This window comes from Haemorhous mexicanus, chromosome 1 (genome assembly GCF_027477595.1).
Source record: "Haemorhous mexicanus isolate bHaeMex1 chromosome 1, bHaeMex1.pri, whole genome shotgun sequence".
NCBI lineage: Eukaryota > Metazoa > Chordata > Aves > Passeriformes > Fringillidae > Haemorhous > Haemorhous mexicanus.
The window spans coordinates 71,690,639-71,711,052 of record NC_082341.1 but is presented as its reverse complement, the minus strand read 5'-3'; the positions used below and the strand labels follow the sequence as shown (position 1 = coordinate 71,711,052).

Sequence of the window (20,414 nt, the reverse complement as noted above, 5' to 3'; positions counted from 1 at the left end):
GGTCTGCTGAATTGAAGATCTGCTGGTTTGTGGGTTGGGTTCTTTTTAAGGCTAACAAAAATTACATCGATTTAAACATGTTTAGGACTTCAAAAAGGCAATTTGTACCATGAAGTGGCTCTCTATATAATTTTGTTGTAGTTTTAGGGAAGGAAGTTAGTACATCCATTCACTGCTAACTCTCATGAATTTGTATATTGTGTAAGATCAGTGTGCAATATCTCTGAAATTTCTGAAGATGCACCAAGATTTGTATTTGAAACTAAGCCAGCATCCTGACCTGATAAACTCATGGTGTTCAGCTCTGTTTCTGTGGAACACTGTGTCAGACCTACATGGCTGCATAAAGGTGACACAGCAAAATCCACAAATCCTGTAGGCATTGACTTTGGACAAAAACACCAACCTGCGCCTCTTGGAAGTCCAGTGATGTCAGCACAACAAGGCTAGCTCATCACATTCTTGAAAGCCTGATTGAAAAATCACACTTAAGCAGACATTCCAGAGTTTTCTTTTATTAGATGTACTTATGCAGTTTGGTGAAACATTATTCCCTGTCCATGACTGGTTGCATCATGGTTGCTGTATCCAATAACAGAGATATTCACCGTCCTGGGGCCTTCATGCTGTGTGCCTCTCAAAGTGTGCAGCAGTGGACACTCATGATGAAGCGGGAGTTTCCTTCCCTGCTCATAGGCAATACTCCACTTGCAGAGTGAGTGATGTCAGTAATGATTTCAGCAAACATAAGGCGTGGTCAGAGTTGTCTTTGCAGAAGAATGGGGAACACAATCGTCAGTTTCTAGCAGGAGAAATACAACCCTCTTAATCAAGGGGATCCACTGCACATCTATTTAAAATTTTACATAATTTAAACTCGTGCATCTCCTGTTCCTGATTACGGTGCTGTTCTGAGTGTTTGGATTTCAACACAGTGAGATGGCTGCAGTGGAAAAGGAAGCATTTCCTTTTTACCTCCCATGAAGCAGTGGTCCCATGGATGTACTTCAGCTACTGGAAAGCAGACCCTATTTATCTGAAACAACCCAAGATAAAATACAGCCAGTTGGCATCCCACCTCTCATCTTTTCTAGCACATTATGTTTTAAAGCAAATAGGCCAAATTCCTTCCCAGCATAGCTTCACAGAAACCCACAGCCTTCATTCAGCAGGTAGCCAAATATAAACACTGTTATAGAAAAGGTTCACTTGAAATCAAACATGGAAAACTTTTGAGTTAGAATGATACCTGAAAATATTTGCTCAGTGAGATGAAGACATTGAAATACTTGGGTAGATTTACCTTAGAGTTTATACTAGCTCTTGTGCAAACTTCATGGTGGGTCAGAGAAATGGATACTCACAGGACCAAGCAATGCAGGAGAAGAGTGAGCAAAGTCCACTCTGCTTCAGTGAGTTGTCAGAAGATGGCCCTCAAAATGGGGGGCCATACTCACTGGGAAGATGAAATGGCTGTAAAGTGAGAAATGGCCTAATGTATTCTCTTTCCTTCAGGAGATGGCACCATTTTGAACATCCATAAAGCTCAGGTGGGAATTAAACCTGCAAAAATCAAAGTCCTGTCTCCACCAGCTTCCATCTGCTAATAATTCCTCTCTTAAAATAGATTTCTTTAAAGGTCTAAGGTTTCTTTCTTCCAGTTCATATTTAAATGATGCAATGACAGGAGACACCCTAGGGTGTTACCACACTTCAAGAGGTGACTTCAAGGCCAGCAACACTCCCTGCATGCAACACTATCTTGCAATATTGTCTCATACCATTGTTCTTTGTTGCTTAAATATTTGGAGAGGTGTGTCATGCTTTGTTATTGCCCTTCAGCCTTTTGGAGAGCACAGAAGACAGATCTCTAGTGGACAAGTTCAGCACTTGACAGTGACTTCAAAATTCTTCACCCAAGATTTGTTCAGACCAAAGAATTTAGCAGGACATTCCAAATACCTTTCACACTTCCAGTAATTTGTTAATTTTATATACCATTTATTTTGATTCATTGTTGCTTCAAACTGCATTTTAGGAAGAGTGACAAGACTGAACTCATGGAAAGAGGTTCTAATTTTTAGACCAATATAAACCACTAGGAGCTCCGTTAAATGCAGAACTGCCAAAAATCAAAATCAGGTTTCTATGGTTCTTGGCACAGGGGAAGCTGCTCAAGTTTGATTCCCATTAGTTATTTAGCACTTCTAGTATTTTTGTTGCTTCTGTTGCTTCATTCAGCTAATCGCCAGGATCTTGAAGAATTTTATTCCATGGAGACAGATGCTGTATTATTTTTTTCAAGCACTGTTAAATCAGCAGGAGTTACTTCTATACAATATTATAATAGCATTTGTAGAAATATGATATGTGTTTATTACCCAATTAAAACTATGTCTCTGGCCAAGCTATGTCAAAATGATACTATGATTCTTCAACTGGCAATGAAAAAGTAACCAAAACGCTCCAATTTGTGAGCATTGTTCCCACACACATACTCAGCCACTCACAGGTCCTACTTATTAAATGCTGCCTTCTCTTTGGCTGCCAGCAATGAAAGTAGAAATGCCTCCTTACATTAGTGTCCATTTTAGACACCTACTTGGCAGAAGTATTTCTCGTCTCCATTTGCAGGTGTTTGTAAGCATTGTCCATCATGATGCTCAAGGACAGAAATGGTCTCTGTGACAGCCAAAGCACACTTTCAGGTCCAGGCCTCAAGAAGAATGTAGCAAGTTGTAAAAGTGTGACCTTTGAGCATTGTGAACAAGAGCAAGTGGGCTATGAGGCAGAGTAGCAGCAGCCATATGTTCATTGCCTTTGACTTTAGAAAGTTTGGCAGAGATGTGTCAAGTGTCTCATTCAGCTCTTCACTGCTGTGCAAACATCTGTGCTAAAATTTAAATTTCCCTCATATAGAATTTAAAGAGAAAACAGCCTTCTCTTAGAAGAGGACTCAAATCTCAGCGATCTGGCATAAGAATGGAATTCAAGGTTCACAGTTACCCCCGAGTCATGCGGCAGATGGATCCAGTTAGGCTCAATTAAAATATGAGAACACTGGGCTGCTTTGGCAGAGAGATATTGTGGAAGGGGTGGGGACAGAGCCTTCAAGGGGAAAGTGTACTAGGAAGCCCTAGTGTGGAATCTTGCAAAACTGAAATGTATGTCTTTTTACTGAAATTAGCTATAATGAAGGAGATATTTTGAATGTTGTACTTAAAGGTGCAGGATGGACTCTTCCCAGCTGCAAGCAGTATCAGATACCACCCCACAAAATATGCAAATTTCTTTCCCTTTTCTTGGGCTTCATCAGAGTGTATCCAAACTTTTATTGTATCAACAATTGAAAACATAAGCAGATAAATAGAGGCTAGCTCCTTAAAATCATTGTAGAAAAAGCATCAAATTCCAGTTTGATTATCTTGCAAAAGAAATTTCTCCTTACAAAACAGAAGCCTCTGTCTTCCCACATGTGAGGACACTGCTTACATACTGTAGAGAACAACTGGAATAAAAGAAATTAATAACCATATGGAAGAAAAAGAAAGGTGGCTAATTTTTTTGGGTTTTTTATTCTTCTGATAGCTGGTGCTTGCTAAACAGAAGCATCTAAAACCAGTGTATTAGTTCTAATGTATTTCTTGATTTTGTAGATATAGGCCTGTTTTTCAGAGGTCTTATATTTTTACAATGAAATATGAGTTTTTAAATAGAAATAGTTCTTAACTTGAAATAGCAGTGTCTCCTCTGCAGAATGAAACGACAGTCCTCTTAGATAACTTGAATATTGTAGAAACAGTGGCAATACTTGCATGCATCTGACTTACTTTCTGTGGGTACAGGCAAGACACTCATTACTTATTTTAAACTCCCAGTTTCTAATTACACCTCTTAGCTTAAATTTGGTAATTATGATAAAAAAACAAAAGAGTGGAAGAAGATGTATTGCTTGCTGTCTCCTTTCCCTTCTGTAATTCAGGCCCCACTTCATCCCCACCAGTACATTTGTTTCCCCATTAGTACTTTATTACATGCAGCATGATCTAGGTCTTGAAGAGGCACTGTTTGCACACAAACAAGCAGGTGTTAAAGCTCCTTTCATCATCTTAATGTCACCTAAGCATCTCTAGGGACTTCAATGAGGACACCTACTTCTCAACAGAGAGGCAGCTCATCTATTTTCTAAGTGTACTTCCTATTCCTGCCCATTTTGTCCTTATGGATATCTAGCAAAACACTTTCCTCTGTCATTTAATCTTTGTTTCTCTTCATCCGTGCTGCTCCCCAATATCTGTAGGGTAAGATGGCAAAGTAAAAAGATAAGGTCAGTCCCTTCATCTCTGTTTCTTGCTACCCAGCACATGCAACTGAGTGATTTGGCAGACGCAGAGGCACAGCTAACTTTGCTGACAGATATCTGCCACTCAGAGACCGCTTAGGATCCAGCAAGATCTCTACAGGAAGTATTGCAGAAGGAAAATGCCTTTGTGTGACTGGGCAAAACACAGTGGGAGGGTTTGGTGCCCAGCTCAGGGTGTATGGGTTCATCTCATGGAGGGACAGCTTGGATTCCCCATCGGCTGGGGCAGAAACAAGGTTATAGATGCAGCATAAGATGTCTGCACCCACTTGAAGGAAGGCTGAAATTTCAGGTGAAGGGGTGCTCAGACTGTACAATAAGAGGCTTAAGGGACTCGTGGTCCATTAAGAAAGTAAGAGCTTGATAAGGTCTGTTGAGCTGGCAAAAATGTGTTCCTTTTCAACACCCCCACCCCAGGCTGGTACAGTCACAATTTTCCAAAACAATTGTTGTTTATGCTGAAGTTTTCCACGTTTGGTCTTTCTCCAAAAGCAGATTTCATTGTCAGGTTTTAGCAGAAGGCCTGCTGTTGCTGCTTGCGTGGGCACATGGAGTGAAGAAGGATATTTTTAAAACATCTGAATTTTATCATTCAGTCAGGAAAAAAAATTACTGAAGTGTGGTACTTGGAATGAATGAAATTATTTGCTAATACCAAGCACAGATGAGCTTTTGCAGGGCAGTATGAAATATATATTGATTTAACCCATTTGGTTAAGGTCAAGAATGAAGTGACTCAATGTCCTGGCTTGTTACAGACATGCTATTCCTGCATGGAGAACAGATTTGAATATTGAGCTGTGGTTCAATGTTGTTGATTTCAACATGTGATGGATCAACCCCACGATTTCAGAGCAACCTTAATTTTCCAGAGAACTTGCAAGCCCTCCTGGCAGAGTTGTGCAAGACCAGAGGGTTAGTTTGTTTTCTTTTGTTTAATGGAGCTGTAACCTTGCCAAGCAGAGACAGACTGCACATCAGTAAGGACAACTTTTTGTCCAATTTTTACGCTCTGCTGAGATCACAACAATCTCCAAGAGCAAATCTTTAAGTTTTTGCAAAAATTGGTTTTGGTAACATGTCTCTTTGGTGCGTTTGCTTACAACACAGCTCACATTTCTATCACATGCTCTTAGATAAATCAGAACATTTATTTGTGCCTTACTCTGCAACCTTGGAATAGTAGTTTCATCCTTTTTTCTGCCTCTAAGGGGCCAAGAATTAGAAATTATCTGACAACAAAAAATGTGTAAAGATAAGGAATTACTGTTGTTGCTATAGAAATATGGAACTAGGTGAGTTCTACAAATACTGGCTTCATTACTATCATTACTATTATTGAATTAGTAGTTTTGGGAAAGATTATAATGTAAGAGGAAATAGTCAACTAAAAGGAATAGTTTGTTAGACTGAAAAGGAAGAGAAAATTGTTAGACAATTAAAAATCCTCTTTATGGTCCAGTCCAAGAAGAATATACAATAAAATTATATTGGTAGTAATAAAGTTATCTTCCTGGTAGCAAAATTGGAGGTATTCCTGCTATCATTCCTCCTTATTCTTACTATCTACTACTATGTAAGTAGCAAACCACTAAGTTTTCTGAGTCAGTTTGTACCCAAAGCAAACATCAACATCTTTCTTGAAAGCATTCCAGATGTAACCAGGGTCGTAAAACAAAACAGAAGGTTGATGGTTTTACTGTGATGCACGTTGCAATCAAGTAGTTATCTGATGGATCATCTACTTTTTATGATCCATCATGAGAAATATAGCTGTCATGTGAGGAATAGATTTCTCATCGTAAAACTTACCTCTGTAATTTCAGCACCTGAATAAGTGCTGCCTCAGGTGCTGATTGTGCTAGTAAACACTGTCTGAAGAGTGATTTCCCCATCTGTTTCTCCTCCTTCCAACTAAACACACAGTTTGGCAACAAGTGCGTTTCTGCAGTTCCCTCTTGTTCAGCAGCTGCTGCTATTAAAAATCTCCCATGAGGAGGCTCCTGTCAGGTAGCTGCTGATGCAGGAGTTCACCTGAGGAAAGAAAAGCCTTGTATGTAGGTCAGTGTTTCTGTGGATAGCTAGTGAAGCAATTTCTCCTGGGAATGTTAACTATCTTGTGGCACAGATGGCTTCAAGTCATTGCTGCCACTGCAAGGGGCTGAACTCACATACCTCATTCAACCCAAGGTAATAGGTGAGAGAAAAGCTCCTGGTTTATGAAGGGTTTTTTATCTCTGCACTGGTAAGGCAATTAACTTGGCATTTGGGGCAGATGTCTAAAATCAGAGCTCTCAAACCTCTTGTATCATATTTATGTACAGCACGCTCTCAATGGGAGAAAACAAGATACACATTGAGGATGTAGATCAAAACATGCAGAAAGTTGCAATGATTTCACCACTATCCATAGGACTTCTGGTATAAATCAAATGGATGTTAAAAGCGAGGAAACCTCTTCATCTAAATGTGATGATTGAGCCACAGGACCAAATTTGCCTCTCAGATTTGTGTTGTGGACCCCCTGTGTTAGGGAGAGGTTATATGTTTCAGCGTGCTGACAGACACTATTACATACTGGGCTTTACTCACCCCTGTTCCGCCAGCCCCCAATAGCCCTTTGCACCTCTGAATCCCTCTGCCTTTGGCACTTCTGCTGGTGAGACTCCCAGAAGGGGGTGTGGTTTAGCTAAAATGGGTGCTTTTCACCAGAAGAATAAATTATTCTTATACTACTGTCTGAAAAGGGTGGATCTGGAGCCAATTTAGTGAGCATAAGTTACAATTGACTTTGGAAGTAATAACTTATGCTTTGAGCTTCCTTAGATGTATAGCCAAGGAGCTGTCTGGCTGCATGTGTTTTTACACATCTTTCAGCTAAATTAGAAATCCAAGTGCAAAATCTAATTTGTGGAGATATCTTGAAGATTTGTGACCTTCCCAGAAATACTTTGAGTCCATAAACGAGCCAGAGGGCCTCCTCTGGTTTCATCTACCTTTTTTTTTTTAAATTGCCACGTATGGCACATTGCTAAATAGCACATGAAGTTTATTATATCTTAATTAATGAATCTGAGTGTAATTTCCCCCAGTTCTGACAAGCAAGCTCTGCTGAAAAGCTGATTAGTGAAGGGAGCCAACTTAACTGAACACCATCTTCAGAGATGTGACCAAAGATTGAAGTATATTCATATGTGTCAAAGGTAGAAAAGCCTTAGGAAAGCATAAGATGGGGATTGCACTGAGCTGAGATATAGGAAGACAGCAGGTGGAGCCTTTAAGGAGATGGGGAGGAAGGAAATGGTGAAATGGAAGAAAGGTGTAGTAGAAAAACATCAAATGGAAGATTAAAATAGCCACAATTGGAGATACTGGGAATACCCAACAATACTTGATCCAAGGAGGAAGCAAGCTGGATGTGCCTCCTTTGCTATCTGTTGATACTGAGATAGAAAGAACTTAAAGCCCTGAATCCAAGGAGAGAATCTGCTGTTGAGTTTAGTTGTCTTTATGTCACATTAGTGGAAAAAGAACTAAATCAAGCAGACATAAAGAGCAAGAATAATGACACATGGGGACAGTTCATTTCTTCCTACTGTCAAATTTATGAGTTTAGCCTGTGGGGATGCTACCAGCAGTGATGATGAACATTACAAACCTGGGCTGTATTTTGCCCACTCAGTCACTTCTTGGCTACACTCCTGATGATTTCAGTGGGAGATTGCATGAGAATGTGCAAGTCCCTCCTCCCCAGAAATAGCAATTCTCCCAAAACTTCTGTTAGACAGCATGAGCGGGTGTATTGTATTCCTGGCATACTTTTAGTAAGCTAGTTAGCACCTCTGATGAGGTCAGTTAAACAATTTCAGCCTTGAATATAGAAGTTGAAGCAGTTAGGGTTTGTAGGAAGAAGAGCTTTATTTCAGAGGGACGCTGAAATTTGTATGAAAATACGTAACAGGACACACAGATGAGCAAAAATTACCTAACGAGAACAACAACCATCTCTAAATGTTCTTTTACTATGTGGAATTGAATGTATCCAACATTATGTATGTTGCTACACTTATTTTTCCTCTTATGTAGACAGGCATGAGTCTTCCCTACATTGTACTTTGTCTAATTCATACCCATGCAAAACACAGACCAAGTGGGAGTAAATCGAGTCGGTTGCACCTTCTAGTTAAATATGTGAGTAACTATTCTGGATGTAAAGCAGCTGAAAACAGTACTGCTCTTACATAGCATTTGCATGTCTACTATCACGAAGGATCACACGTTTCACAGAGTTCCTACGACAAATGTCCTGTTACCCATGTAGCTGGTCATTTTTTGTATGCAATTACCAGAATTGCATGCTCAGTTCCAGTAACCATGTGCACAAAAATAGGCTACAACAGCCTGCATAGGGTTGTTAATAACATGGTCCCAAGTCTCAATCTTTATTGTTTTGTTGTTTTATGCTGGTTTTGTAACAGAACTGAGCTAGGAATTAGATTGGATGTTGACTATTTGAGCAAAAGGCAGCATACATCTACATGTACTGCCAAGGCTGCAGGACTGCAGAATTTCTGCATTGACCTCCATGTGGTTTAAATGCTGAACTTGGTGTAAGGAGCTGATGGGCCAGAAGACAGGTGCTGCACCAGGTGACCAGCTGTAGTGCATGGCTCAAATAAGGAACAAGCAGCTCCTGAAATTTTGCATTTAAAATCCTTAAAAATCCATGCATCTCAAACTATCAGTTTCATAGTGAGGCATAAGTCCTTGCCATAAGCGATTCAGAGCCAGCCTGCAGTAGTTGAGGAACACTTAATTGGCATTTCTCTTTTTGGCATATCACTGTTCTCATCGGTTCTGGTACGTGTGTTTTTTTCCCGCCAGTACAAACCTCTTTGCCCTAAAAGACTCACGAAGGAAATAATTAAAAAGTACACAGAGGAAAACTGTCTGAGCAGAAGGGGCAGAAATCCAAGGTGCTGTAGGGAGTTGCCCCAAACACTCTTTTGGATGATTATTAATTTTTTTCTTACTATTATTTTATGACGCTGTTTATGTTTAATTACTCATGTTTTCCTAACCTGTGTGACAGGCATAATTTGAAGTGCAGTAGTAATGATCAAGCTGTGGAAGTGCCAGCTGCTGCCTACGTGCTCAAGCAAGCATAGAGCAGGCAGTGTCAGGAGACAACTGTCTCTTGATTAGATCTGAACTTCTTTTTTTCTCATGTTGATGAAAATGATCCTGACTGTTATTATTTAAATATAAACGATGCCAAAAGATGCTATGAAATGCGAGAGCTCTCTCAGGTCACTGCCTTTATGGAATAGTAAGTCTGTGGGCCTTTGCTGCAGTATATGCAGTTAAAATGTATACTGTTTTACTTATAAAAGATAAGTTGGTCTGATTGTGTGTTTTCCATCTGAAAGTCTTTAGAGCAGAAAAGACTACCCAATAAACTCAAAAGTTCTGTTACTCTCAAGTCAATCATGGCAGCTTGGTGTGGAAAAGTTGAGGAAGCAATGGTAATTTTTTAGTATTGCTAGGATGAGTATTTGATTTTTATGTGCAAGACACTATAAAAGAAAATCCGGGGGCAGAAATAAAGTGAAATTGTAGACAAATGAGAAACATATGGTTAAATAAGCCACCTGCTGCATCAAGGTACTGTCTGATCACTCATCCTTGGAGCAGTTTGCTTCTGGGGGGTTGCTCACTACAAATCAATGGCAAGGAATTACCCAGGGCAAATCGTGCCAGACACAGTGTGATGTGAGTGCTTGGCTTCTTCACCTGTAGTAAGCTATACATCCGAGGGAAATAGCTGGATACAGCCTGAGTTCTCTGGTTATTCCTCCCTCTCATTCCAAGGTGTTGGTCAAGTCCCTAAATCATCCTGTCTCCTAGTTTCACAAAATGGGGGTGACAGTGCTTTCTTCCCACTGTAATGTCATTCCTGCCACTTAATTACATAAAATCTGTATCTTCTCTGGTGGTCCTTCATTGTCACTGCTGTGCTGCTGTGAAGTAGTTCTGCATTGTCTAAGTGATAATACATCTTGTTGAAGTCTTGCTCAGGTTACAAGTGGAATGAAGCTGCCAAGATGTTTATCTAGCTTTATTCATCTGCTATTGAGATTCTTGGTAGATACATGTAAGTTCTGTAATTCACGGCTTTGTGTGTTCATATGTATTGCCATTACACCAGAATACATCAAAGAAAGTAAATCAAGCCAGAAGGTCTCACTGGTGACCTGCACTGAAAAGGCGCTGTAGATGAATTCTAACAGAATATTCCAGGAGGTGATATTTGACTTTGATAAATATTCGGAGAAAGGGCTGCCATTTCTGTGTTTGTACAATGCATAATGGGACCCTTACCTGGCATCTCTGCCCTGCCAAAACATGAATGAAAAATAGGATTGCTTGTCTGAGGAACAGCTCTGTCTTTCACATTGAAACTTGGCCATAAATGATTCCTGTGTGAGTGGTCTCAAGAGACGCTTTCCTTGTAAAGGAGTCAAGTGATTGATGAGGCATCTCACATTTTAAACATTATATAGGTGAAAACATTGGAGTATTCTGAGCCCATGCCTGCTGCTGTGTATGCCTGAACAGTTTGCTTGCTTTTTAATTGTGGAACTAGAGGAGGTTTGGTAAGTAGGGCAGGACAAGTAGAAAATGCTAGCTGTTTTCCTTCTGTAATTAAGTTTTTCATGTTTGACCGCTGCAGGGTGAAGTAATGAAGAAGTTTTTGGTAACAGATCCAAAATTCCTTTATTCTTTAATTGAAAGTATTTAAGAGAAGAAGGTCATTGAGAGGACATATTTCAAGAAGTAGTATACACATTTGGTGATGCTTTGGGAAGAAGCAGAGCATATTAGCCATGCTTTTAAAGTGTATATGGCTAATGCACTGCCAAATCTGTGGAATTTTATAGGCAGCTACTGTGAATAGTAATAGCAGTCAATGAATCTGCTTTTTACCCCTAGTTATACTGGCACTGTGAGCTTTAGGATATCTTATTGCTTCTTTAAAACTTATTTCAGCATAGTTTCAGCCCTGTCAGCAAATCTCTGCTGTGTTACTGGTAATATGAATTGTCTCCCAGAGCCCTGGAATGTTCCATACAAAATCCTGAGGGAAGAGAAAGCAGGTGTGTGATGGAGTACCCCTGGAAAAGAAAAAGTAACAAATCTGTGATGATATAGAGAGAAAAGAAATTGAAAAAAATGTTCAAGTGAAAAGAACACTACAGTAGACATGAGGAGAAGAGAACAAAATCTCAGTGCAAGGGAACTTGTTTTGATGATGAAGGAAAGCAAGACCAGGTTTAAGATGATGTTTGTGAGCAGGACATTGATGCTCAAAAGAGAATTGGGACAAGCTTGAATGAAAGAGAAAGACTGGGAGACACATCAAATCAGGAAAGAAATATGTCTTACAATAAAAATAGGTAAATGGGATTTTACAGGAAAATAATTTCACCAAAACAACAACAACAAAAAAAAAAGTGACAGAAATTAAATACCAAGATGAGGGAAGGATGGAAGAAAACAAAATACTGATCTTTAAAAAGAAAATAAGATAGTTGTATTCATTTTATTGATTTATTGGAAGATTGTGTGCTAAGTTTAATGTCTGCTCTGAAAGTGAAAGATGTCATAGGAAAAACTATGATTTTTTTTTCCCAGGCTTTCCTGTGCAGGAAATGTAATAGGAAGTTATTTTTATTAATGAAGATCAGAGAATATGCAACAACAAACTACCAAGAATGGTGTGGAAAATCCGGTTATTTTTCCAGTCAGACCAGAAGAACCTGTGGCCATTGACCAGCAGGAGCCTAAGGGTCAGATTAATAAGCAGCAGGATCAGTGAACTGCAGGACAGTTGGAATCTGTGCATCTTACACACCAACAAACTTCCATTACAGTCAAAAAGAAGTCTTGAGCACCGTGCAGCTGGTATTTGTAGCCATTCCTTAATTGCTTTGTGCTCTGTTTTGTCTGCCTGATCAACACAAACAGCAGACTTGTTCTATTTCATTTGCAAAGGTGAATCCAATTGATTTTACGGCAATATACTGCTTGCTGAGCAGTACTTTTCCATCAAGACAGTCAAGTTACACCAGTCACCAAAAACTGATGAGGCAGAACAGTGAGAGCCTTGGACAGAGAGACAAGGTCTTTGGCAGAATGTTTTGGAATTTGTTAGGGGGAGTGCACCCCTCAGCTCAACGTAGCTGTGATGCTGAGTGTGCTGGAAGGACTTTTTCCTTTCCAAAGCTATGACAAGCTGTGGCAATGCTCAGCTCACATGCATAACTTGCACTTGCAAGGGACTGTGAGATGAGGGAATGGGGAGCACAGTGCCTTTATTTGCAGCATTAGCACGTGTTTCATCTGTAAAAGAGATATTCAGCTGTCTACCTTGTCTGGACTCAACCAGTGACCAGTGTTTTATCTTACAGGTTTGGTTGAACACACATGCAGAATAAAAAGAAGTTTGTTTATGGACAGGAAATGCATAAGCTTTTTAATAAATAAAGTGTGAGTTTGAAGCATTAAATGTGACGTGCATTGTTGTGTGCTACTACCTGCAAAGGGTTCTTCTTTGTAGTGTCCTACTTGGACTCAAGCACTAAATCTTTCATCAAAGCTAGTCTGATTATCTTGCACATGCTTTTCCTGAAAGGATGTTATGATTTTCTAGATGTTTGGTGGCTGGTGATAAATTAGGCTTTTATGATGTCATGTGAAAGGCCAGTGCTTGGACTTCCTTCTCTATGAAGTGCGCAGAAGAATACATTTGGGACATACTCAGCATCAGAAATTATCCTACCTTGTTTTATTTTAACCCTTTTGTGGACTCTTGCTTGTCTTGTAACTGTGTTCAGGCAAGGATAGCTTCATTTTTGCAGGCAGGAGCCCCACAGCATCATGTTCCGAGTCCCTTCCATATGGGGACTTGAAATTTTTATCCCCCTTGGGTAAAAAATCTCAGTTCTTGAGCTCCCTTTAAGGTTTTCACAGCTTAAACTCTCTCCAGATATTTTGTCTTGAAAAGGGTTTTCAAATCAGATGGGGATTTTATTGAGAAATTGGAATGCAGTGAGGGGTGAGGGATAAGGTGATGCATCCCATAAATTAGATCGGGTTTATGGCTGTGTAGCGGGAGGCTGCTTCTAAAAAAACAGCCAGCAGTAAAAGGCAGATTGTGACTTTGTCCAGAGAAATGACAGCTCCCTTCTTCATCCCCCATACTGTAGGGAGGGAGTATTTTACAAGTTCTTTTCAAACAATGAGAAATGACTGAACATCCTCCATGCTGACTTTTATGCACTAGTTAATCCAGGGCAGGGAGGAAGACAGGAAGAAATATCCACCTCCTCTCTGTCTTCTTCTCCAAGTCTTACCACAAGCTTCAGAAGGACAGAAGTTTGTGTAACACAGTAAGAGTTAAGGAAGGGGGTGACATCTCTCCCACCCAACTTCAGTTGGTGAGGTGAAAAAATGGCAAAGACAGTAACCACTGTTACAGGTGATTTAATTAGAATGTTTCAATTACATGCTCCTTAGATGAAAAATTCTGATTTGAATAAATTATTTTTTTTATTTGGCCAAATATAACAGCATGCCATTTCAAAAAATATTTTAGTATCATTTTGATGTTAACATAACAAATGCCATGATTATTTTCAGAAATGTGAATGTCCATGGGGTAGCAAAATCACCACAAACAATGCATCCTGTAAAAGAAAAATAATAACTCTATGAAGAAGTAATATCCTGAGTTCATAGCATTTATTAAATTGCTGCTTAATGCTCTAAAAGTAGATAGATAAATATCTGTAAGTAGAATACAAGATAGCTGTCCTAATGTTTACTGTTTTGTTACTTATCATTTGGTGTTTGACCAGAGGTGACAACTGAATTTGTTTACATTTCCAGTAGAAGTCGCTATAAATGAAGTATTTTTTGTGGAAGAAGAGAAGAAATTAAGTAGGATTGCAGCATGGATTGCTGGGGTTATCAGTTTTCCTATTCACCTTGACTTGTCAGTCAGCAAAGACAGCTGAAAATGACATTCATTCCTGCACAAAAACCAGTCAAACAACTTCACAAAGTGATTTCCTGATCTTTGCAGAAAATGTGAAGAGTAGGGAGTGATGAGAAAACTAATCAGAGCAGATTAAAAAAAAAAAGATGAGAATTACCCATAAAAATTTTCAAGGTATCATGCCCTCACCTAAATATACATAATGCAACAATAAAACCACATATGATGAGGACATTATTATCTTACTCACCATCCCCAAAATAGTTGTCAGAGTGGAGAACCAAGAGGAAAACACATTGAATAGTGAGCAAAAGCTGGACTTGAAGGTACCAATGAAAAGATAAGAAACCTGTTATTTTTCTATACTACAGCTGATCTCCGTCTTTATGAAAGAGGTTCATTTCTCACAGGGTCTTGGTTTTTAGTGATGTACAGGTGACACATTTGTCCAGAGAGACTGAATAAACATGCTCTTATACAAGCTCCTCCAAACCTCTGCTGTAAAAGGAAAATTCACAAATGCTTCTAACCCATGTTATGCAAAATCCACGTTATTCAGACACCTCTTAATGCCCAGGTTAGTTTGAAACTTGGAATTGTTAGCTCACACATCAGCAGCCAGGCTACAGGGCAGTGGAAGTCAGTGGGAGTGGTGCCACCTGTAACCAGCATTTGCAAAGAGAATTTCTATTTTGTTATAAGAGTAGGAAAATCTTACTTTGATAATTATTTGTTTGTATTTTAGCAAACGTGTTAAAGATTTTAGCTGTGATGTGTGTGTTTGGATGACCCAGTACAGCATCTCAGAAAGGAAGGGCTTCTGCTGGAGCAAGGGCAGAGGAGGACTGCAAAGGTGGTCAGAGGTCTGGAGCACACCTCGATGAAGACAGACTAAAAGTCTTGTTCAGCCTAGAGAAAAAAAGATAGGACTAGAGCAGCCTTCCAGTACCTACAGGTGACCAACCAGAGAGCTGGAGAGGGACTTAATGAAGCATGTGTTGAGAAGCATATAGTGAGAGGACAAGGGGGAATTGCTTTAAACTAAACTGTAAGAGGGTTCAGATTAGGCATTAGGAAGAAATTCCTTACTATGTGGGAGGTGAGGCACTGGAGCAGGTTGCCCAGAGAAGCTGTGGATGCCCCGTCCCTGGAAGTGTTCAAGGCCAGGCTGGATGGAGCTTGGAGCAACCATGTGTCGTGGAAGATGTCCCTGCCCATGGCAGGGGAGTTGGAGCTAGATGATCTTTACTGTCCCTTCCAACCCAAACCTTTCTCTGACTCTGGGATTGTGTCCAGCCCTCATGCCTGAACTATCATAATTATGGTCAGTATACAGCAAATGGAGTGGGTTTGATTTTCTTCCTCTCCTCCAAAAGTTCCCTTCTTATTTAGGAGGAACTAGAAATGATCTTGCTGTTCTGATGCCTCTTTGGCACTTTGCAGGGCCATGAGCTGAGGTTACAATTGCACTTATATCAAGGCTAGGGAACAATTTCCAGGTCTTCCCAGACATGCAGAATTGGGCCTCAGGGCAAACTGCGAGGGAGGGAAGCACCCGCCTCACTGCAGCCAGCTGCAGGAATTTCGCTCTTTGCTGGCAGCAGGGCTTTCCCTGCTGCAGGGGGAACACTCTCCGCACTGCCTCGTGCCTGGCAGCCCGAAAAGCAGCCGTGGTGCCACTTGCAGCGGGATGCCCTGGCACAGAGCTGTGCGGGACGGCTCCTGCCGAGTGAGCTCAGCTCCGGATCCAAAGCGAGTGAAATTCAGCACTGGCTTCGGGGATATCGGGCTGTAATTCGGGAGGAATTTTATCTGGCTCGAGGGACGGCTCTGGCCAAGATGTTTTCTCAGGCTTCGCTTGGCAAATGGACAGATCTGAGTAGCGCTCAGCCCTGTGAGGGGCTCTTGCGCCGGCAGTTCCGTCGGCGCTCGCCCCGGGGCCGCGGTCTGTCCTCCCCGGCTGCGGCCCCGCGGCCGTGAGCGGCGGCACCGCCTCCGGCCCGGCGACCCGGGTCCGGAGGCACCTGGGGCCAGCCCCTCCTGCCTCGGCGCTTTATCTGTGCTGGCGGTGGGGCTGCCAGGACCGGCGCTGAGTGAGCCCATTTCCCCAGAGCGGAGCATTGTTCCCGGCCTCCGGCCGCCGCGTGGCCCCGCTGATGGACAATACCACCCGTCCCCGACTTCCTGAGCAGACCAGACAGCTTGCTGTTTTCTTCGAGTCTCTTATCACCCCCTGTCATTGAGAGAGAGGTCTGGCTTCGGCTTCGGTTGGGGCTGATAGGCAGCAGCGAAGTGGAAAAGACGCAGGGGAGGGAGGGGAAAAGGACGAGGAGGAGGGAGAGGAGCTCCATTATTGTTATTATCGCCCTAATGTTTATTGCTTTTCCGAGTTCACTTGCCTTAACCCTTTGGAAGCCGGTCAAATTAAAGATTATCAAACTGATAAGATAAAGCCGCTGTTCTAACGCCCCTGGTTCCTGGCGGAAAAGCCAAGGTTGTGCTCAGGTTTTATTGACTGTGTGGTTTGTGTTGGTGCCTTTTTGCTGGAGTACGGGGGTGTCCCGAGATAAGACCTTACCCTGAAGATGCCCAGCACTCGCAGCCTGCCAAGGTCCGTCGGATGTACTGGGGCTCGGCGCCGTGCAGAATCAGTCTTTTCCTCAAGTCATTCTTTCCCCTTCCCTTCCTCCTCAACATGGTTTTAGTAAAGATTAAACTTTCTGAATAGGGAGGGGGTTTGCATAGCAAAACATGCTAGGGATGAAAAACATTGTGCCTCTTATTTTCAATGGCATTTAGTTATATGTGAATTTCAGCCTATTGGTTGCTTTTGCCTTTTGCCTTTTCCTGTGGTTCTTTGCGAACAATACTGTCTTTCTGCAAAAGACTGCTGACCCAAGAGTGGAAAGCAGTCTGTTCATGCTGCATTAAAACAAATTTAGATCAGGAACCAAATTCACTGGCATTCTTCTATTCCCTTGGTACCCCAACTGCTCCACAACTTTGCTTTTCTAAGAACAGTGGAAAGAAAAAATGAAAACTGAGAGACAACACATTTTGGCTCATCTTAAATTCCTGGAGATGTTTGTTGTGCTCCTTGTTAGATTTGGGCTTCACTCCTCAATATGTTTTATCTTCAGTCTCCTCACATTTATTATGGAGATAGGAGTCTCTTGCTTTATGATTATACAGGGTTTTCATCCCTGTTACTATAGATATTATAACAAATACTACCCTTTGCAGAGAAGCCTAGCCAGTGTTCTCTGTCCCGTGGATCCCCAGAAGAACAGGCAGAGCAGCGCACAGGAGACACAGTGCTCATTACTGTGACTCCTTCTGGGGTTTGGTCCAAGCTCGGCTGAGCCGTGCATTGAATTTTGCACCAGTAAGGCACAAGTTTACAGGCTTTACAGCTCTGGTTTAGTCAGATATTTCTACTTTTCTTAACAGAGGGCTCAAAAGAAGTCACAGTAACTGTTTTCCCATGTTGCATCTGGGTTAAAGCACGATGCCCCTGGACCTGGTGGCAAGTGTGGCGGAACACTAGGGAATGGGGGATAAGGTTGATGGTGAAAGAATTGCCTAGTGAGCAATGCATGCAGTCTCCTGACGTGTTTGCAACACTTCAGCAAGGCTGTTCTCCAAGCAAGAAGCTGCAGCAGATGCACATATGTACTGTGGGGCTGGTGTTACTACTGAGATTTGCTACTTAAACCCTCTTTAAAAAATGCTAAATGTTTAGCGTTTGTAAATGTAAAATGTTTCAGGAAGTACACAAAGGGGAGATTATTTCATAAGATAAACCTTAGTATATACATGTAATATAAATTTTTAGTAGGGCCTGTTGTGATAGGACAAAGGGTAATAGAGTAATAGTTTTAAACTTAAAGAGGATAGATTTAGACAAAATATAAGGCAGAAACTTTTTATAATGAGAATGGTGAAACAGTGAAGCATTTGAAGCAGACTGCCCAGAGAGGTGGAAGATGCCCCATCCCTGGAAACCTTCGAGATCAGGTTGGATGGGGCTCTGAGTAACTGACCTAGTTGAAGATGTCCCTGCTCATTGCAGAAAGTCTGGACTATATGAACTTAAAGATGCCTTCTAACCCAAACCATTCTAGCATTCCATGATAATGATGAAAACACAAAATTGCAGTCTAATCAAGTATCTATGTGTTTTGTTTTTAATGGGAAAAGTTAAAGCTAAAAGTTAATGGTTTTAAGGAGAAAATAAGGAAAATAAAACACTGGTGGAGTTTGCAGGAAACTTTGGCCCCTCTCTTCTTGAAACCCTTTTTGAAAAAACATCTTGAGCAGAAAAGTGCAAGACTAAACACTCAAGCCAGAGCCTCCACCAAGCTGGGTGAGTGCTCTTTGCTTATGGGAGCCCTGATGTAACAAATCATCTTCCAAGCAGTGGTGCTGATTGTGAATGTAAGCCTGGCTGCTTTTCCGATGCAGTTATACTGTTGTGTGCTCAGATCAAGTTTGTTTATTTTTAGAGGTAAAGCCTTGTCTGTGCTTCAGCAAGCAGAGCTGGGCAAAATTCCATCACAGGTGTTTTACTGAGGACTTGGTCTCAGTTTTATTCTAGTGTGAGAGAAAGCAAAAGCTGGCACTGGGTGCTGGCTTCAGTGAAGGCACATTTGAAAGGGAATCAACTGAGCTGTAGTAATAAAGGAAGCCTTGGCCTTCTTTCAGGCCACATATCTCCTTTTTCTTACATTGTCTTGAGGCTTTAAATTTTCAGTTAAAGTTAATTGAATGAGACAGTGATACAATGCACAGTGAAACCAGATCAATCACTGCTCAAGACAAAATAGGAGTCGCAATGACACTCAGAGCAAGAGCTTGGGAAATGTGATATTTACATTAAAATATTTTACATTTTTGTCTCATGGTTTAAAAGCCAAATTTAAAAATGCCTTACCACATTGCATAACAAATTTCTTGCTGCTTTTCTGTATGCATTTGTGTGTGTGCATTTGTACAACAAAATTGAATAATCACAACAGCAAATTTAGTAATAATGGGGTATTTTCTACACAGTTGCACAGCCTCAATTGCAGAAAATGTAAAACAGAAAAACTCACATCATAGGAACTCGTTCTCTTCTCTGAGAGGCAGTCATATGACAGTGAGCTGCATATAAAGCCGTAGGAGAATTTACTTGCTCAAATTAAGTGGCAACAGGGAATTTGACTGCTGTCTTTCCATCTTCCTTCCCTTTAAATATTTACCTGGATATTGTTTCTGACTCTTAGTGTTCCATTAAAACTTGTCATTACTAGACACTTATGTTAACTGCTTGCATGGAAAAGAAGGACTTGTTCCTTACAAAATGGATAAGTAAAAGCAAAGACTTGATTTTATGTTCATGGTCTGAGTGCTGTAAAAACAACAGAAGGCCTTAGTCAGTGTTTTCAGGGTTATAGACTCTAAGCTCAGTATCTAAACCCTCAGAGTTTTCAGGGAGTCAAAGGGCTTTGTTTTCCTGTCAGTATATAAAGCACAATGGCACAGAAAAAGTAATCCTGCAGGAATACAAAACATGAAGTGGTGTTCAAGTGGTGTCATTTCATCAGGTGCTTTTCCATCAGGAGTAGGGATATGGGGCAGTTTATACTCAGCAGCAGATGTTTTTCAAGAACCACTCCCCATTTCCCCAAACCACCTCCCCACCCCCAAAAAATAAAAATTCAGGTTTTCTCCAACGGAATCTGATCTCTTCTTTCTTTGCTTTCTGATCTGGTTGTAGCTACAGAAAGTGATGCCCTGGTAAAAAACTTGAAAACTTAATACACTTTGATGATGAATATACAAGATGGGTTTTTTGTGGAATTTTTTTTCCTTTTGGAAGCCTGACAGATGCATCTCTGCTTTCAGTGAAAGACTTGAACAATATAAACAAGCAGTCATTTTGTTCCAAGAGAAGCATTTTTTTTAATATTCTTATTTTATTATAATTACCTTATTGTTTTCATATTA

General features: G+C 40.9%; 2 protein-coding genes across 3 annotated transcripts in view; one reads left to right on the top strand and one right to left on the bottom strand.

Annotated features, from left to right (window-relative positions):
• The window catches only part of GMDS (GDP-mannose 4,6-dehydratase), a 409,191-nt gene that overhangs the window by 384,686 nt on the left and 4,091 nt on the right, over positions 1–20,414 (top strand). Inside the window, exon 10 of one of the 2 annotated variants that reach the window (XM_059853638.1) lies at positions 12,059–12,307. The exons of the other annotated variant lie outside the window; for it this stretch is intronic. Coding sequence (XP_059709621.1) covers positions 12,059–12,196 — 138 coding nt within the window. The 3' untranslated portion in view covers positions 12,197–12,307. Of the gene's footprint in view, positions 1–12,058; positions 12,308–20,414 lie in introns of those variants that run through there. 2 annotated transcript variants of the gene reach the window in all.
• FOXC1 (forkhead box C1) overlaps positions 500–20,414 on the bottom strand; it is a 37,199-nt gene continuing 17,284 nt past the window's right edge. Inside the window, exons 2-3 of the mRNA XM_059853608.1 lie at positions 6,176–6,397; positions 500–4,294 (exon numbers count right to left, since the gene is read on the bottom strand). The gene's annotated coding sequence lies outside the window, so the exon portion shown is untranslated. The remainder of the gene's footprint in view (positions 4,295–6,175; positions 6,398–20,414) is intronic.